Source organism: Bemisia tabaci, chromosome 4, assembly GCF_918797505.1.
Source record: "Bemisia tabaci chromosome 4, PGI_BMITA_v3".
Classification (NCBI taxonomy): domain Eukaryota; kingdom Metazoa; phylum Arthropoda; class Insecta; order Hemiptera; family Aleyrodidae; genus Bemisia; species Bemisia tabaci.
Window position 1 is genome coordinate 18,726,495 of NC_092796.1, and position 21,252 is coordinate 18,747,746.

General features: G+C 39.2%; 1 protein-coding gene across 1 annotated transcript in view; it reads right to left on the reverse strand.

The window, feature by feature from the left end:
* Positions 1 to 263: 263 nt before the first annotated feature.
* LOC109029991 (uncharacterized) overlaps positions 264 to 21,252 on the reverse strand; it is a 28,458-nt gene continuing 7,469 nt past the window's right edge. Inside the window, exons 2-3 of the mRNA XM_072299071.1 lie at positions 18,398 to 18,757; positions 264 to 2,818 (exon numbers count right to left, since the gene is read on the reverse strand). Of these exons, the coding sequence (XP_072155172.1) occupies positions 2,436 to 2,818; positions 18,398 to 18,757 (743 nt within the window). The 3' untranslated portion in view covers positions 264 to 2,435. The remainder of the gene's footprint in view (positions 2,819 to 18,397; positions 18,758 to 21,252) is intronic.

Sequence of the window (21,252 nt, forward strand, 5' to 3'; positions counted from 1 at the left end):
ATTTAAAAAAAAATTGTTTAAAGAATCATATGAAGTACAACTTCTAGATCTGATTTCTTACAGTTGTCGCTCGGTTTGATAAGAGCTTGTTCGTATTTTGATTTTTTATTAAATTATTGTGATATCTTAAAATATAATCTCAGAGTTTCTTGACTTCATTTCTCATTGAGTTTACGATTTAAAAAGTATTCTGTCTGATATGGTGAGAAAATGTGTATAAATGTGATTATTTTAAAAGAAGTTGCAAATAAGAAAACATGGAATTTAGAAAATAAATATTAATTTAATTTTCGTAGAAGGTCAGATCTGGAGTGGATTTTAAAGGTCGAAACAAATTCGAATTTAATCACATGGACAAGGCATACTTAGAACAACTCATTGAGTTTACAATATTACCAATTGATAAGTACACAACTGTACATTGAAATATGGTCAAACTTACAAAACTAACAAAAATAAATTAGGTAATAAATTAATTATCAATCAATCAGGGAATGTACATTTTGGTAGCTGCAATTTGGTTGAATTTAAAACAGTCCTTATCACACGTATGTACAAAAGGAATTTTGTAATCGTGGGCCTAGAGACGAAGTTATTGGTAAAATTTACATTAATGTGACTGTAAGGATGAATGTATTAACAAATTGTCAGTCTTTGAAGAGTCAGCGGGATATCATCCCTTTTTGTCGAAAAAAGTCAAAAATAGTTATGTTGTCAAATGTAAAGTCCAGTCAAGTTTCCTAACTTAAAATTCAGTCACAAAAGATGAGAAAAACATTAATTGAACAGAGAGGTAACTTAAGTCGAAGTCAAAATCTATTAATATACAATTGATAGTATGAGAAAGTAAAACGTCAATTTTTGGAGGTAGTCTCATAAACAATGGTAGTCTCTTTAACTCCACCGTCGGTCAGTCTGTCAGTCAGGGCACCATCCGCAGTATTTTTAGGTGAAGATCTGTCAACATATTTTTTTAACAATAACTTTTAAGTTTGGTCTGGATTTCGAGTTGTGAAAATATGAATGCCAACTAAGTTTTCACTGGTTTCCACGATGGTCACAGATAATGAAAAAAGTAGGATTTTATGAACGACGTACAGAACTGTCGCAACAAACTAAATTGCCAATGACTGAAATTACTGTAGATTTGATGACTGCATCTAGAATTATACAATTAAATATAACAATTGAGCAATAACTAGAGGGTTAAATTACAACACAAAGTAACTTAAGCATCAATCAGTTTTCCACGGTAAATCTATCTTAATCTAAAACTACTTTTATTTGGCATCGCATTGGATTCACACGCTGTGTTTGTGTCCGGTGAGAATTTAGAAACGGATTTGGTTTTGTTGATCCCCCAAAATGTGCTAAAGGATCACATATTGTTTTACATTGTTTCATTTGAATAAATTAATCTTTTTGGTTTCTTTTATTTCTATAGAGAGATTGTCAGTCTTAGGCTGTTAAAATGCTTTTATGGTTCAACTTCGTTCTTGTATCATAGATTTTAATTGTAGGCTTCATTTTTATACAATGCGTGTGTGGAAACGATTGTCACCTTTACCAAACTCGATTTTTTCACAAGTTGGTAACGATGATATAGGCACGTAAGGAAAACTGGTTTAAATCTTTGGTATCTGACACCGCAAACTCTTGAGTCATGCGCCTTCACCGCATGATTTAAAAAATTCATGTTTAAACATACAGTTTTTAAGGCATGCTACTCAGTATAAAGCTCATCGCTAAAAATACAGGAAGTTTTGTGGGCTGTTTTCAAACCTTTTACCATAACCGAATTTCAGCCTATCATCAACATGTCGATGCCACCCGAATATTTATCATACTATTAAAGCTCTTTCCCATACTCCTATCATATTGTTAACTCTATCTCAAGTCATCCAAGCGATGACTGAGGGAGTCAGAGAAACTAGTTGTTTTCATATCAATCTCTCGTGTTATCCTTTTAAAAGCCATTCAATCAGTGAGACGTTAAATTTAAAAGACTTGCAATCTTTATAATTTAACTTCACTTATTGAACTAGAGAAGATAGGAAAAGCTATGAAACAAACCACGCGAGTTAGTCTCGATATTCGGTCGATGAAGAATTGGACGTATTTCTATCAAACGGAACTATGTGCATTATTATGACGTGAGCCCTGAGACCCATAAGAATGTATGCATAACAGGGTTCACGTCGTTGAGCACATAGTTCCGTTTGACAGAAATACGTCCAATTACGAAATCTTTTGATGCTTGTGTGCAACGGTATTTTTCATCTAATCTTTAGTTTGAAGGCGCATGTAAATCTACCCCATTTAACGATGGGTTTCGGAGTCGTTTCAGAGGTCAAAAAGGTGAAAAAACAGCTCAAACACTTCTAAAGTCTGCGTGTCTGGGCGTCACTTTGAGCTGAAATCTATTTTCAAGAGAGTTATGAGTCGGCGCTGCCGGAGGAGGCGGGGATCTGGGCGCTGTAGGCCATCTCGTGGGCGCCCTGGAGACCGTTCATGCTGCGCTTGTAGTAGCCGCCTCCGGGGGCGCTCTGGGCGGCGGAGTTCCAGCCGGTGGCAGCCTGGTTCGTGGCGGAGGTCCAGTTGTCAGCGATCTTGCCCCAGCTGCCGATGCCGCTGTAGCCGCCGTGCGAGTACTTCTGGATGGCCAGGATTCCGGCGACGATGAGGGCGATCTTGCCGATGAAGAAGGCCTTGGCGGCGAGCAGACCCACCACTCCGATGATCAGGGGCAACACGGCGAAGATCTTCAGACCCAGGAGAGCGAGGATTGGGTACAGCTTCTTCTTGATCTTGCCACGGCCTGCAACATAAAAGCAATGCTCGGTTCATGAATCACGTCACAGTATCAACTTATGGTAGTTGAAAATTATGGACTTGCAAACTGCCTTCATTTTAAGAAGTAGGCAAAATTGTCACACTGACGTTAAAATAGTTACATACTCTGCGCCTGACCATTCAACATGAACAAGATCCGTGTAGATGATGCCTTGTAAATGCTTGCAGTATCCCCTTAGGTTTGTAGGCGTCAGTGCGCGTTTCGAGCTGGTTGTACGCCGCGCCGCAGCGTGTCATGAACTTTCCCACAATTAATAGGTCACGGTGTCAAAATGTAGGCAATTTCACATCAAATTCGAAATTAGCGACTCAAGTAATATAGTAGTTACGAAACTTTTGTCATCAAGCATACGTTTTTCACAACAATGATATTTGAAATTTTGATCTTTAGATAAGTTAAAAGACAACTTGACGACATTTAATGCGTCAGGGGTCGTACCAAGGTATTTTCTCCAAACTGTTCTCAATTAGATTCAGATTTTTGTGGAGAAAAAGTTTAGATATTTCCCTCAAGTTTTCTGCATAGCACTGTCTTTGTTACCGATGCGTGAACGTTGAATTCTTGGAAGGTTTTGTCCTTCCGTGCTTTCGAACAAACAGCTTGGCCCGATTTCAAACGGTTTCTTCTATTTATTTATCTGTTTATTCAGTTTTGTATTTATTTTGACAGAGACCATGGAACAATACCAAAGTTGAAACTCGAGAATACGCGGAACATACACCTCCTTGCACGAAATACGTGACGGTATGTGGCCCACCGAAAAATGACCGTATTACGTGACCAGCATCAAACGCCAGCGCCAGCACCTTCTTCCTTCAAGCCTATATGCTCATCACCCCACGCCCAGACAAGGGCCAAAATGAGAAAACTTAATCGTGAGTCTACTGCATTGCGACCAGCGTACCATTAAATTTAAGCAGGCGCCCATTCACTTCACTTTTAAGAGATTCACTCAGAAAGCTTCTCGTTAATTACATCCTTTACCGGCATGACAAGGAGGACCAATCATTCAGGTGGACACATCACATTCTCCTTGGTTTTGTCTTTCCGATCAACTAACACAAAATTTCAACGATCAGACTGCTGAGTTATCCAAAATTCTCCCTATCTACACGGAGAAAAAAATCCCGTGCGTGGGACCCGAAGTTTAGGTCATATGGATCTCTGAAGTTTTCAGATTGAGCATCTGAACACTTTAGATCTAGCTGTCGAGGTTTGGATCACACATCTAAAACTTCAGTTCTTACATCTGGAGTACTTCAGATGTGAGAACCGAAGTTTTTCGGATGTAAGAACCGAAGTACTTCAGATGTAAGAACTGAAGTTTCAGATGTGTGATCCAAACCTCGACGGCTAGATCTAAAGTGTTCAGATGCTCAATCCAAAAACTGCAGAGATCCATATGACCTAAACTTCGGGTCCCACGCACGAAGTTTTTTTCTCCGTGCACGTGCTCTAGACCTCCACTGCAAGGTATGCTTTCACGGAGAAAAAGCTATGGCTCTATAATCAATTAGTGGTTCATAGGGAACACCACTGATAGTCGTAAATGAACTAATACTTCTAGGCCTGTGAACCATACTAATGAATACATATCATCACTAAGGTATATGTGCCATTGCTATTAGTTGTGTTCCATGTGAGCCACTAATCGGTTTATAAGCCATAGCTTTTTCTCAGTGTGGATCCCGCATGTAAGAACTTCATTTTGCATCACCATCCGGCAACCAGTTCATAGTGATCTCCGCTGCAAGGTCAGTGACGTTCACGTAGGGGTCATCAGCACGAGAGTAAGTCGTAACTAAACAGGTTTGCTGCCGATTGCACCGATGACGCAAGCTAGTCTGGGTCCGGTCTGGCCGATCCTATCATCAAAATTCATCGGGGCGCCGCCGCGCGGGCCGAAAGCTACATCGCGGCGGATCGAGCTTTCTTCGGGTGACGCAACTTGCGGTCAAGTTCGAGGCGCGAGTCGTGATCTTCCCGGATCCGCGAGGCTCGGATCGAGAACCTCGTTAGTGCAGGTTGGGATGATCTGGTCCAGCTGGTTACGTCACGCTGGTGCAGCCTCACCAGAGGCTCGATACTCTTGAAGACTAATTAAGCGCCTACGCCTTTCTACATACAGGGTGATCCAAGATTAAACGGCCAGACTTTAGGAGCCGAATCAACCCCAAACCCCTCCCCGTCCATTTAAATTGAGATGTCGATTTTACTTAGATAATTTTTGAATTCAGGGCGTAAAAGTACAGGGGAGTACAAATTTTCATGAGATTTGGTTCACAACCATTGCCAAAATTCAGGAAAATTGATTTACTTTCCGAAATTTTGGGGGGCCGTAACTCTGATCGGGGGCACTTTATACAGCAAAAAAAAATTGGCCTCCGGCCAATTTATGCGCGGCGCTTCGCGCCGCGTACCGGCGCTACGCGCCGGCATTTGGGGGGCTTCGCCCCCCCATCCGCTTAGCGGATTGGTGCGGGGACCGCACGGGACTTTCTCGCTCGAGCCGGCGCTTCGCGCCGGCATAGACACTTTTACTGGAATATTTAGAAAAATACTGCCAATTTTACAAAATCATAAAGTTTGATTGGAATTTTGATCACAGGATAATAGTTATGAAATTTTTATTCAAACCACTGAACTTTATTGTAAATGTCTTCGCGATATGTGATGAATTCATATATTCGGACTCGACTTGTTCATTTTATGAGGCATCTTCAATTAAATATGTAATTGATTAACAAAGTCTCCTGTCAAAGATGGCGATCCGTAAAAATCTTAGCTTTTCTACGATTCATTAGGATCCATTAGATTCATTGACATCATACTTCAGATACGATTTTATATTATAATCTCTCCTTAAGCACGGTCAAAAGCCATCAAATATCTACTTGAATGGGTAGAATGACTATTCGATGTTCAAATAGTCTTAAAACTAAACGGTTTTCGCTTAGCATCTCCCAAATTTTAAATTTGGCGGGCGAATCTACCTGCTGGAAGGTTCACCACACGCCCGCCAGGAGCGCCATCTCCTTACTGCGTATCCCTGTAATTCAAAGCGAAAACAATAGAGAGCGCTGAGAGCGCCATCTCCTCGCTGCTGTCAACAAACCTCGGTTTCTAACAATTTATAACCTCCTTTATTAAGTAACAAGCATTAAATCAGTCATATTTGTGCCGTATTATTATATTATATTTGTGCTTAGTACCTCGTAAAAAGGAACCGCGAAAGATGGAATCTGCCGGGATTCTAAATTCATTAACAACAAACATATTAGTATTTAATAAAGATCTAAGTGTCAGTTCTTGCGTTAGCTTGATGATTCATAGTACCTTTGATATATTGTGAGTACCTAATTAGTTGTCTAATTTTGCTTGGTGTATACCTACGGAGTAATTTTGGAAATAGTATATGATGCATTATATAATGCATTTGAATTCCTGGGTTTCACCTGACTCAAAGCGTTCGCTGCTGTTATCTAGAAGCGTTCCGACTCACTTATCAGAGAATTGAGCGTTTCCTATCGGTCCCTCTGCAATTATGAGATTAGTCCAAGAATCCTTTAGGAACTTAAATTAATGACTCAGATGGTGCTTTTGAGCCAACTTTCAAAGAATTAAAGGCATTTTTTCAAAATCTACAGTCCATGAGCTCTCCGTGTGACCGAAGTGCTCTCCTCGCTATATGACGCGTAACCCTTCAATTTTTAGTTTAGTCCAAAGACCTCATAGGAACTTACATTATTGAACCAGGTGGTGCTCTTATGCCAACTTTCGAAGAAATGAAAGGCATTTTTTTTCAAATTTACAGTCTTTGAAAATGAGTTGTTTGTGTGATGTCGCGGAGCAAAGTGCCCATCCATTTACAGCAAAAAATCTTATTTCGACCCATAGAACACGCTCCTGGAGTCTGGAAGTTTAATCCTGGATCAGCCTATATAGCCGTTGAATTAAGCCACTTTTTTAAGGCTTGGCCAAAGGACCGATATCAAAACAGTTTGTTTGTTCTGGGAGAAACCATCGAATATCGGGCGAAGTGGGTACTAATTCAGTCTCATTATACAATCTAATTTTTTTACTTCTATACAACGCTTTTTGCCTGCATTCCATCCTCCTTTGATTTACTTGTAACGCATTGAGATTGTTTTGAGATTGTTCGTAATGCAAACTAAATCTAGGCTTTATTACCTGGATTCTTGTAATATGTAAAAATCGAAATTTCTGACCTCAAATCGGGGTTTTCCGCTGTTTTGAACAATTTACGTTTCCACGTTATGTGGCTCCTTTTTACTCCAACACATATCGATCTTATTCGATATTATGAATAATAATAATGTACAAATTGTACATTCTCAAACTTTTTCAAAAGCTTTACGTAACATTTTAGTTGTATCCAATTTGTTTATCATGCGAGTATGCATCCATAGAATCGGTTCTGATTCTGCGTGCGGTATAGGATAGTAGACCTGATCTCATCGTAAAAGCGAACTTGGGAATTTAGCCGACAAACGCGCGGAATTTCTGCTTCTGCGAGGCGGTGAATTTTTGTGCAGAGAGAATGACAGGGCCGAAAAAGAGTCTAGTCAGTTCATTAATTAAAACGCCGAGCTGAGCCCGCGCAGCGCGACTGAGTCTGAGCTGTGACTCTGATTTCGTCCAGCAAAATGACCATATTTGGCACGCTTTCCACTCGCGTGCCATTCCTCGTACTGTTTTCGGCTTTACCAAAACTCAGCAGGAAGAGTAATGTGTATCTTCTACTGTCAGCGTTGCAATATCTCGCACCGAGGGAACGCTCCGGCGTGAAAGCTGTTGGTTCGAGATCCGGCCCATTGCCCATAAATTGTATAACATTTTGCAATAAGGAACAACAATATTTGGCTCTTCCATTAAAGCACGTGCCTCCATCGGGAGATCAATGGCATGTAGATATGTTGTTTCTAAAATGAGCCAGAAAAAGTGGCTCCATATTGCAAAATGGAATCCAGATATAGTACAATAAGGAAGTTGCACGAACGGAAGACGTAGGGGACGTCCAGCAAAATCGTGGATAGTTGGCATTCAAGATGAAATCACAAGATGCCATTTACCAGATGACCTCTGGATCGATAGGCAAGGATGGCGATTAGGTGTCGCAGAGCGCCCGGGCGCGCTGTAAAGCGACTCGAATGTATGTATGTAGGAAGTTGCACTAGTCCGATATTTCGGTTTTGATTGGTTCAGATTACAGACCAGCAAATAATAACAATATTTTTCCGAAAACCAAGTTTCCACGTCCAATATCTACTGAGATATTGCCCTTTAAAAATATAACTATGACGTCATCTACCGCGATGGTACATACCATGGTAGCATTCACTTTGGTTTCATCCATGGTTCAAGTTGAACAACAAGTGCAGAAGTGTATATCTCTAATTGATCATACCAAAGTGAGAGGAACCATGATAAATACTATCACGGTACGATGACGTCATACACCGGAGTTTTTGAAAGGTAATATCTCAATCAATATATTGAACGCAGAAACGCGGCGTTTTGGACAGATCGTATTGTCATTTGCTAATCTATAACCTTAAAACATCAAAACGCAATCCTGCGACAGGTGCATTTGACCTATATACTTTGCCCCCAGTACGGACATGTATACTGCCGTGCAAAGGAGAAGAATAGTGTCTATCATCATGTTTCAGAGAAAATATAATTTAACGTTGACTCGATCATACGGCGGTTATGTACTAGTTTCCATGTTTTTGTATGTGTTTCCTACGTTAAGAAGGGTTCTTAACCCTTTCACTTTCCTTACACGCTTTGGCTGCTTGACGGTTTATTAAAGATTAGAAAAACCCTCACTACCGGGGTTGTTGCACAATTTTTGGAGCTACATCCAGTTGCTAAAATTGATAACACAATACATCTTGAACGGGACGATGATGCAAAATATTTTCATTAAAAAATGGCAGCATTGATCCTATGACGAATCAACTTATTTTGGCGATGTCGAGCCGTAATTTGGCGTGTTAGCGAAGTCGCAAAACGGAGTAACGACCTATCAGCTCTGCAGGAAAATTAGTGCAAAAAGCATAAAATGAGGAGTCGTAGGTCAAGCGAAACGCAAGAAATATTTCTACCTCAGCCACACCTTGACGTTCTCGCGGATTCTAACTAAGATTTAATTTAATTTTACGTTACAATCAGCGTTTATCTATGGATAGTAGGAGGTTACAATATCTAAGCAAACATTTTAAGTGACAATGGACCACTAGACAAGGTACGAATTTCAGCATTCTGATAATTGTTTCGTAATTAAAATTTTGCATAGAACACGATGAGCACAAAGAAAATTACCGAAATTAACTCCTTACGAAGATATTTGATGATTCTTGATGCGTGAATTCAAACCACCCGCTCATGAAAACTCAATGCTCTACGTGATTCACATGGCGCGCTAAACGTTATCATGAACGTCTCTGCGATAAAAAAAAATCTGGCAACCTCAATCTTGTCGCTTTGGCTCAGCTATAGCAAATTGCTAATAGTTTGAATAACACATGGTGGGAAATGAACATTGCTCGATTGAGAAGCTTGCTGAAACCGTTGTAGTGCGCGATTTGACTCGCGTAGAGCTTTGAGTTTCTTGTGAGCGGGCAATTCGAATTTCTTGTATCCAATGTGAAATAAAGGCGTTAATATCTTACTTAGGAGTTAATTTCAGTAATTTTCGTTGCGCAAATCGTGTTTCACGTGAAATTTTGGTTAGGAAACATGTATTAGAATGCTTTAATTCTTACCTTGTCTAGTGGTCCATTAGACAATAATATTTTCTGAGCAAGTAACAGAGAGTCATGGGATACTAAAGTAAGTTGAGCTATTTTAATCAAAGAAATTAATGAAATTGATGATTCTGCACTATTTTCATGCATCTTTTTCTTCAAACTACTTCTATGTATACCTGCAGATATAAGATGCAACGTTATCTGTTTTTTCATTTGAGCTAATAATAACACACTCTAACTTTTTGATTCGGACACAAAATTTTCCAAGTATATTTTTCTTCAATTTTGTCTATTCTCACGAGAAAAAGCATCAAACACCGGAGGGTTCTCCACGATGCACATTTTGGCAAATTGTTCGTGCTACAAAACTCTCTCAAAATATTCTTATTGCGCAAAATTTTTCGAACGGATTATTATTGAGCAGAGAACTATTTTTTAGATACCTTCCATGATTTTTTGTATCATTGGCAGGTTTTCTGGTTTAACTGTTTTTATTTTCTGCGTCTTAATCGATACTTTCTACAGGATTTAAGGACGAATTGCAACGTGCACCCACCGGTTTGTCATATTTTGTCAAAAAATGTTTTTTATTTTATACTTTTTTACCTACAGGAATGGGAGTTTCTGGTCAACAATGGCATGTTTGCAGAACTGGTGCAACACAGAACCATTGATATCGTGCTGAGAGGCGGCAGGAAACCGCTAATCTCTTCACGGCCCAGTATTGAATAACAGTGCAAAAAGCGCAATTATCCTGGATTGAGGACTCACTCAGCTGTCAGCTAACTTGGATTAAATGGTTTCAATAGTTGATCTCTGAATAGTTTTCACTTTCCTGGTTCTTGCCAATGCTGGAGAATGACCATGAACATGTCCTGATAAAAAAGGCAATTTTTAAATCAGCGCTCCTTTATCAAAAGGACCCAACAACACTCACCCCACTTACAATCAAGCAACTGATCTTTAAAAAAAATGTAAGGATCACACTGATACTGTTTGTGACAATGTACGTGTGTACAATCAGTGCCTGATCAGAACAGGGGTTTGTGTTTCAAATTCAAAAGGAACGCACAGAGCAGACATTTGCCATTTTTATCAGGGTCATGAGTAAGAATCTCGGGACGATCATGGTATTCACTTATTGCATCACACATTATTAGAATGAAAACTTAATTGAAAAAGTCATTCTCAAAAATACTTAAGCGCAAAAATTAAAATATGAGGAAAACACAAAAAAACTTTTAAATTGACCTGTTCCACATCTTGTAGCTCCAAAATATGAAAACATTCAATTGGTTAATCAAATTATTACTTGAATTAAGATTAAAAACGGGTTGATCGATACAGTTTTTACTATGTTTCTTACATTTGAATTTCTGGCGCTTAAGTCTTTTTGAGAATGGCCGATTTAATTTCTATCCGGATATGTCCTCCTTCAATTTCGCATAACTGGTGGCACTGGCATAGTGCCTCTCTGCAGGAACGAACAGTGAGGCACTACATCATTTATTTTTGGTTCAAATCAGTGGCGTGGCGTGAAGGATCGATTATCGATATTTCTCCATTTGAAGCTGTAGTAAAGAATCGATTGTCAAGGTGTTCGTTGCGAACACCTTGATAATCGATCCTTTTCCATAAATTTAAAAGGCAGAGCAATCGATATATCGCAAAGCACGCCACGCCACTGGTTCAAATTGTATAATAAAACGGTCAAACCGATAGTTGAGAGTAGATTCCAACTTCCATGCAAAGTTTACAATGCAAAATAGATGAATTTCACTGTAAATTATGTATCTTTGGTTGCTAGAAGGCTATACGCTAACGTCGTGCCTAATAGTTTACAGCCAAACTTATCGTTGAGCGATTTGTTTCTACAGAGAAGTCTCAGAGCAACAGTTCGTGACATATTAACGTAATTTATTTCGTATTTTTCACGTTATAAACCGGTAGGAAAATCTCTTAAAACAGAAAAATTCTGTCTCTTACTTGGATTTTTCAATCATATTAATAGTCGAAAGTGATTATCAAGGGATCTTAAAGAATAAAACGTGTAGAATAATCTTCAAAGATGCGAAATTCACCATTAAAGGTAGAAACATGAGTGCATTTATTGGGAAGATGGATCGAAATCAGTAATCGATGACTCATCGCAGTCGCCGAATGCCAACTCCACTGCTATCTATTTTATATAGGCAGGATTTTTTTTCAATCCAACGCGTGTCATCGCGCGCCACGATTTTCGGATTTATTTCGTTGTTGGCTTTGGCACGTGGGCAACGGAAAATAGAAACGTAACGAACCAATCCTCATCGGAAAACACTCGTATACTTCGGTGACCTCCAATCCTCCATTGCCTGGTATCAAAACATTATTTGTCGATATTTCCACGGACATGAACCTACTTTTCTCTTTTTTCAACACGGCTTCCTGCTCGTCTGGAAGAGACGACTTTGACCAACAAGTATCATGGTATCTCTTGAGTCTATTTATGCTTGGAGACAAAACATAATTATTTGCATTAAGTTGGAGCTAATTCAGTGAGTCAGTTTTCTGTTGCACAGAATCGTATTTTGGACTTGTATTTTGTAGATGAATTAAATTAGGTGTAAACTAAGAATCGTGCGAACGTAAAAGTTTTCCGCCCAATATTATTAGAAGTATCGCTCTGAAAAAAGAATGCCGGTTGCAGTTATTTCTTCTTCGACATCCAAAAAAAAATCTTGCAACATAGAGGAGTTTGATGGGCTTCACAGTTTGACTTGTGGTATGATGCATGCCCTCAAATCCTTCACCTACGCCAAGAATTCCTGAGCAGAATTTTGGCAGATTATCAGTGTCAAGTTCAGTGCGCGTCACGCTCACCATCTGGCTCGAAACTAAAGTTGCCAATTCATCTAATAATTCTTTACCTGCCGCTTGTTTGAAACTGCTTTCCAAATTAATGTGTATTGCCAAAGAATGAGACTCAGCTTGAGGAAAGGTATTCCCAGAAAGAGGCATACCGCGCGGCCAAATACAAAGAATCTACGATGGACATAAGCTCATACTGTACCATAAATCATGCGATTTTAGCCGTAAATTGATGAGGTGAAAGCCAGGAATTCCGAACACTTCATCAGGTTGTGCCTCTGTTTAAAAGACGGCACTCACTGTTGTTTTAATTACTATCCTGGATATGTCAATGGGGGATTTTCTATTCAAATTAATATCAACTATCTTGAAAATAATCCTAAAAATATCACGATCTCTATCAATGCCACTGACTGGATTGTATTGAAGCAAACAAAGAAATCCATGTCTGTTTATGATATATATAGGTCAGCATCTGCCCTTCGATTTGGATGGAGACTTAAACGAAGATCAGAAAAGTAGTTCATTTTAGGATATGGATTCGTTTTAGAGTGCTGTTTTAACACTATGCTATTTTTTTGGTACAACATTTTTTTAATAATAAAACTGCGAATATTATGCCGAATCCATCCTTACATTTTACTTTTTAGAGCTTAATCGGAAGGTATATATTTGACTTGCAATTTTAGAAAATACTGTGATAGGATGACCATAAATCGCACACTACAAGAAATATATCGATGAATATTTTTTCATGAAAATAAATCGGGTATCCAATTATGATTCATCATGACAGATCTCTATAATGTTTCAAATCAATCAGATTTCGGGAACCATTTTGAAGAAAAAGAGAGCTGTTACGTAATGCCTAAATTCACATTGACCATTATTTTGTAACTCTGCTTGATAAATATCGCAGCCATAATGTTGTGGGTGCATCATACCGTGAGAAAATTAGGTTTAAAAAGAACGAGAATCAATTACCTACGATAAAAATCGAGAGTGAAAGAGTCCAAGATAATTGACAGAAAAATGCAGGAGGTGATAAATTGACCCGTTCTCCTTCCCTCTAGCATAGCTCCCAACACAGAGGGCGCTTGCAGTTGCAACTTCTGGCCATAAAAATTAGTTTTCTTTTTGTTTTTTGTATTCTTGTCATGTCAACCAATTTATTCAAAGATTTCACCTTATGTCTATTCGTATCTGAATTTGCGACACTCGAAACAGTGCCTTGGCTAAAGTTGACGAACACACTTGTATGCATCGATAAGTTCTTGAATTACAGGCATATGTACGCGAAAACTTAGTCTTGAAATATTATACGGGGCTTTATGGTCTGAGGAAAATTGACGTTTGACGAATCATTTTCACTCGAAATACTCCGGGTTAGAATAATTATTCTTCCGATTTAGCTAAAACGTTTACTTGATATGGTCATGCGATAAAGAGCCTCATTTGATGAAGTTAAAAACATGCATTTTTTCCTTACGATACAAAAGAACATCAAAAAGAGAAAGAGAGGAGACTGCATAAGAAAATTAATTGACTTCAAATGTCCTACAAACAGTAATTGATAACTAAAAAGGGCTCGTAAGTTGCTCGGCAGATAAGACAAGTCAGTAAAAAAAGAAGAAAAAATTGTATTTTGGAATAGTCATTTCTCCTGAAAATCAACGATTGACTGCTTCTTTAGTGTCAGAAAATGTTGATAAATTCACGTGCGAGAAATTGCTTGACAAATCTTTTCACTTCTTTTCGTCTTTTCCATTCTTAAATTATTAATAAATTGAAATGTTAAGTAAAGGGTGAACTAGGGCATACAGTCCTATTGAAAAAAGTTCATTCACGCCAAAAAACAATGATGACGGCAACGTCACGAACTCAAGTTCAGATGGTTATCCCAGAAGTATCAGATGGAGTCGCCATCCGTAATATCGGCTGGTTTCCATTCACCTCACCAGAGAGCCATCAATTGCTCCCTTCTCGATTCAAGGGTCACCAGATTTAATAGGAAGCTACTGAAATGAAATTTAGACGATTCGGAGCGCTGGGTGCAAGAAATTCAGGGAGACTCGGCAACCGAGCTTGATTTCCCGCAGGATTTGCCGTCAATTTTCGCCACGGAAAATTAGAGACGAATCACGTGCCGCCAATCTACCTATTAACAACGAGATAATTTTGCATTTCTGCATCGAGAATAAAAATGAAACTGAGCTGATGAATCGACTGCAGAGGGAGAATTTCACTCAAAGCGATCTACCGCCTCTGCTGCCTTTTCTTGCTCTGCGGTTTATTTCCAAACTTCTCCCTCTCATTGCATCACGTTTAACGCGTTTCCGGAAAAAAGCATCGTGATGAATATGAGCTTCAATCGGAAAACGAAGGTGGGAGAATTCTTCATAAGCGATCGTGTAAATAATTTTGACATTTTTCTCCTTTTATTCATCTAGGTCTCATTTTTGATGAAAACTGAGAGGAGCCAACGAACAACTCGAACCTTTTCTATGATTTAATTATTTAATTTAAAAAGAGATCCGAGAGAAAATCAGAATATGAATCGATGCCGTTAAAATTTTCCGATTAAACGATTCATTGAAAGAAAACTGTAATTTTGATGGCAGCTTCCGACCGATAGATAAAAGTGGCTCGAAAAAGTTCATTTTCTTGGCTAAACCCAATCTGAATAGTGGATTATTTACGACTAACCCTTCTTAATCGTTTGAAAATATAAGAGGAAGAAAGTTCTCAATTGCACGAACGATAAAAGCAATTGGCTGCATGAGAATAAAATCTGTCAAGTCCTAAATCGGTCAGCCACGTACGGAAGCAACCTAAACGAGTTGTTAAAGATTCACAGAAGAATCAGAATAAATGAATAAATTTATTTGGTCTCGTACACAGAGCAAGTGAGCAAGTCCATTAAAAGTCACGGCAAATTTTCAACTTTTCCTTTCATTTCCTTCTCTTTTCCGGGGGGCCTCACCTACTTAGCTCCACGACGGGACATGAAACCGATCTTAGCCCGGCGAGGATTTCCAGCCCGAAAAGTGGGTGAAAGGACCGAGAGCCGAAGCTCTCTCTTCCCCAAACAAACGCCGCATAATTTAAGGAGTCCAAACAATGAGGACCTACGGTTTTTTAAAGTATTACGCATGTACGTACACGCTAATCTTTTGTTGACGGATGAGGCAGACTTTCCGTATTGTCTCCGAGTCCTTTTATTTGTCGAGGAATGTTTCCAGCGATGCCTCCAGCGCCCTGCTACGCGAAAACCGCTTATTGTCAATAGATACGCAATTTTGATGCGTGGTTTTTGTTCATCGTCACCGCATAATAGTGCGTACCTATGTTCTTTGCCCTCTCCGTCCCTAGCGCCTGTGGCACCCAATTTTCTCCTCGTTTAATTATTCACGATTGGCATCGTTGCCAATTTGAGGCACTTTTAAGATCAAAATATGAATGAATTAAAATGTGATTAGTATTTTTATTATGAGACTTTGATGAAAATCATCGAAATAAGTTCGTTATTTAGAGTTTATGTTTAACTTAGTCTCTGAAAGACTTTAGGAGAATAGGAGATGAATCTAATGACATTGTCAAAATTGTGCATCTCAGGATGCATCAGACTAATAATGTTTTGCAAAAGATGAAAAGACGCAAGGTTATAAAAGATTGATATCTAAATGAACTTTCTTTTATAAAAAAATACTTTTTACTTTTTTTTTAAAAAAAAAAAACCTGTTTAAGTTTTATCTTGACTTTTAAGTACCTCGGAAAAATGAGCGGGAGAAAAATGTATGAAAAATGTAGGTTCCTTTCATCAAAATTTTGCCGTTCGAGTCCCCGTGAATTCAAACGATAATTTCTTCAATTTTTTGCTGAACATTTTCCCGATGCGTAGTGTGAGATAAATTTAGAATAGCAACTGAGATGAATTTGAACTTTTTTTCGGCTTTAGAACATTACAAAATACTTGCCGAGGGTTTGAGATCATTGTTGGGCACTCATAATGCCTAATAAGTAATGTCTATCGGTTTTTTTTTAGCTTTAGGAGTACTGGCATAAAAGATTACTGTAACGCGTATCCCGGTGCGGATTTCCTCTCAGGAGCCTCATAAATTCTTTTTATTACGCCCCTCTATGGTGCTGGCCAAATTTCAGAAGTCTTTGGGTGCTTGTTTAGTTAATTTAAAATGACAACTGTCGAGCAGCCCACGCCTACGACGAAGGAGTGACACACAATCAGGTTGTGGAATGTCAAGAGGAAGGGCCCCATTTGTATTTTGGGAGGAACTGTGCGAGTAGGTGGAAGAGGGTAACTGGGCAAGCCATGAATAATAATATTATATTTAGGATAGCGGTAATTTCGACTGCCACTTGATTCTCATCTCCGTGGAAAATGATTTGATAATTCAATCGCTACCAAGCAGAACTGACAACTTTTGTAGGTAGTATTTTGTAAAATCTGAGAAGAAACAGTCCCTTGTAAGAATTATCGGGGCCAAATCATAAGCCCCTGTAATTAAAGGAAATAGCAGGCTGACTATTGAAAAAGTAATTGATGATAATAAGCGTGGTACAGCAATGGTAAATGATAGTTGATGTTAGCGCCTGGATACAACTAAACGTGCTTCCGGGATGTCCTCGTTGCCTATCAGATAACACGAAGGCGCTCTGGTATTCTGCTTCCTCGGCCAGCACAGCAAAGATGCGGGCGGTGACTTGCCTTTTCACTTCATACACCAAAGTTAGCGGGCTGATTATTGAAATTTTTGAAAGCAAGAGACAAAGACGACAAAGGGAAAAAGAAGCGATCCTATTGATTTAAAAGATAGGCCTTAGAGACTAAGGTAGAAAATGATGGACTAACTATAGGATCTCTCGTGAATTGCCGTTAGTTAGTCTATTACTTATCTTCTTTGTCCATTACAACCACCTGATTCCAGCTATAGGATAGCTAAATTTTCCCTTTTTCTCTCTTGTCTGTTGCTGTCGTGCTTTACATTTTCACGAAATACTCTTTTTGGTATCCTGTTTCACAATCTGTTCTTATACTTTTTAATTTCAAGAAATTAAAAAGAAAATGAGGACAGAAAATAGGTAAGAGAACGTAAGACTATCTGGCATGTGTAAATGACACACTGAGAGAAAAGAAAAGCTTGATACATGGCATATAACCAACCCACATTGAGTATAAACTTCGGAAAAGCTAAGTATAGTTACTCTGTAAAACTCAATTTGAAGGATACTTTTTAGGACCAATGTTCACAAACCAAACTTTTTTCGAGCTTTAATTTCGAATAAAATGAAGTAACAATGGCTTAAGTAAAAAAAGAGCACCTTCATTTGTACTGTTGAAAATTTCCGCTCATAGTTTATGATTTATCAAAAATAACTTTGCGATATTTTTTATTGAACTTCTCTGAGAATTGACTTGGTGCTCGGGATCGGAACAGCAACAATTTCGCGTTTAATTGTTGTTTAGGTTTGTATCAAAAATAACATCATGCGTAAATTTGCACCATTGCCGCAAGAGTGGTACCTTTGTTCAACCTTAGCCATCGATTAAGACTGGTTGAGCTCAAAACTACTCTTAACTCGACTTTTTTCAATCGAGATATGAGCTGGTACCTTTCCAATAAGCTCAGTCAACACTGGAAAAAAACCACATTGGATCTAGAGTCCAGACTCTTAAAAACATCGACAAGAAAAAAGTACTCTTGATTCAATCAGATTTAATCTTAAATCAAGAACCAAGCCTCTTAATTTGAGCGGATTTCCTTTTGATTTAAGCTCAAATCTGATTGAATCAAGAGTCCTTTTTCTTGTCAATGTTTTCAAGAGTCTGGAATCCAGATCCAATGTGTTTTTTTTCAGTGAATAATACAAAAGCTCAGAACGCAAAACGGAAACATACCTTCTTCGAAAGCTCTCTGGAGCTCTTGCGGGGAAGTCTGGGGGAATTTGAACTCGAGGGAGTGGGACTGGAGGAACTTGGTGGCGGACTCGAAGAGGAGGTCCAGGAGCCGGGAGGACCTCTCGGTGGGTTCGGCGTCGATGGAGTTCTGGATGTCTTCCTCGGTGAGGGAGCGTCCATTCCTCAGGGATTCAGCATCCTCGGTCTTAACCAACTTCACTCCGGAGATCAAGTCGATACTCCCGGCGCGGGCAGCCCTGTCGAGGGCCACGATCGTCTTCACGCCGAGACACGACGCGATTTTCGAGTAGTCCTCCGAGTTGCAGTCCTCGAGGACCTTTGCGAAGACCTTTAGGCCCCCTTGTCCTCACTGTCGGCACTGCGGGCCCGCCACACGACCTCGTTATCCTGGGAGGCGAACCCCGTCACCGCACAACTGGCCAAAGCCGGCAGAACCAACAACAAACAGATTTTCGCGTACTCCATCTTCACTGAATATCCAAAGCCGGGCACTACGCGGAGGAAACACAACACCCCTTCACTTGTCAAAAACGGACTGATAATTTGAATTTCGTAGACTGAGTTTTTATACGACCGGCGCGGAGGAACACTCCTCAATGGATCTGCTGCCCCCTCTCGTTCACCCCCCGGCCCCCCGCCGCAGCGTCCGGGGCACTGCGTCTGCCCGCCGTCTCCTCGCGTTGCCCCCCTTCCCGCCCCCCGTGACCCCCACCTGAACCTTCCGGCACACCGAAACTGAGTAAGAAGAACAGTGGATTCTTTTTGTAATACGTTACACGAAAGAGTTACGTGTGCCGACGTTTAGGGGAGAAAGCGTTTCTTATCGGCGTGTGTAAACACAAAAGATTATTTGTTTTTGTTTTTTTTTTGACATTTTGAGTTTCGTCTTCCTCCTTTTTTGAACTTTCTTTTTTGTCTCTCCGCTGCGATGGCTCCTTTTACGCGGCTCAACTAGGTGTATTTGTTTTGGCTCGTGTAATTAACTTTCTAGGCCGGGTTTGGGCCTTGGTGCTTGGTTCTTGCAGCTTGCTGCTACCCCGGTATTGGTCCTCGTCCATTGGTTTCATTCACCTGAAACTCACTCTAGTTGCCGTTTGGAATAAGCCTGGTCCTTTCGTTTTCGTTTAGCTGATTTTGCTGTTGTTCAGACCGAATCAATCAGATTAAATCATCAACTTGAATTTACGGAGAGGGAGAGGTAAAGATAAACTTCAAATAAAACCGCAGAGGAGAGAAATATGAACGGTCCAGCGTATGAAAACGTTGAATAAATCTTGTGATATTGAGGAGAAAAAGATTAAAAGTTGAAAAATATATACCTTGGAAGAAGCATAGACAGACGTTGTTAAAAATAAAATGTTAGTCTATGTCAATATTATATTAATAAATGACATATCTGAAGACTTGTTTTACTCAATCTGGCGATTCTCTCAATTTTTCAGAGATTACCCTTGGTAATTTCACGCGTTGCAAACATCAGTTGGATCGCATTCAGCAAAAAGTATTAGTGTTTCAATAGTGTTTTCAATATCGTGCAACCTCTCATTTTCTTTTGAAAATACTGAATTTTTGTACAGTATTGAAACTTACACAATTATTTTCCTTTAATATTGACAATTTTTTGGTGGGAAGCTAAAACCATTTGCTATTCTAGGAGATGTATTAGATAAATATAAAGAAGCAACATTTTTACAACACTGTAATAGCGCTGGTTCCCTCTTTCTACATGCGATCCAGTTGTAAACCGCACCAATTTTTCCGATTTTTAAATAGTTTCTTTACTTGTTGCGAATTTAACTGTGTTCTGAACCCCCATTTTGATGGCTCTGAATTATGGAGATAATTTCAGTATTTTCCATGAATAGGCATCATATCACTCGTATACTGTGCAGCACTAAACTGAATTTATGGAAAAGTACCCAGACTCTAGGAAAGTATATACACGGTAGTTTTGATGCATCGAAAAGCGAATAATTATCATCCGTGTCGTTTGAAACTTTCTGTTTATGGAAGAAATAGTTTTTTAGCCAATTTTAACATGCTGATTACGTTGATCCCATCCGGGACTGTTAGCAATCCGTCAAACCCGTGAAAGTTTAGCACCACCTCGCCAAAAGTGTCAGCTGCTTACAAAATAGACCTACACCTCAGTCAACCGGATGACGCATTTCTCTCTTGTCGTCAGAGTCAAGTATTATTATTAGATCCCAAGCTTTAAGTTTCGATACACTCAAAATTTTATCAAAGCTAGCCTATGAAAATTTTGTGACTTATCATATTTCACAAAAAGGCAAAATTTGCGGAATCTTTCTCTTAAAAAACTTGAATCATTGAAATTTTTTTTAAAAAAATGACTTTTGCGCAGCTTTTGACGAGCATATGGACTGAAATGCACGCTGAAGGAACGTGTGCAATACAGTGAGACGTAGAATTGCGGAAAGCTATGCCAATCTCATTCAAATCCGTAGGGCTTACTTCAATTGCCCGTGAAGCCGCAAGAATGACGTACGAGTTCCAATTAAACAGATTTAAGCATAGAAACATACCAAGCCACATTAACTGTTGTCAAGTTTGGTTAGGCAATTTAACATACATGAAAACGGTTATGTGGTTTTTTTTTGCAAATTCCAGTGAATTTTCTTCACAGTGCGAAGCAAATTCCTTAATTTCAATAAAAAATCCGCATAAACATTCTCTTGTAAAAAAAATTAAATTGTCCAGTTAAATTTGAAAATAGCCGTATGGCTTGGTTCCTTTCTGCTTGGTCCAATTCTTCTTCATTTTTACCTCGTCTGGTCGTCCGCGGGCCGTTCAGCAAAAGTTGAGCCGCAACG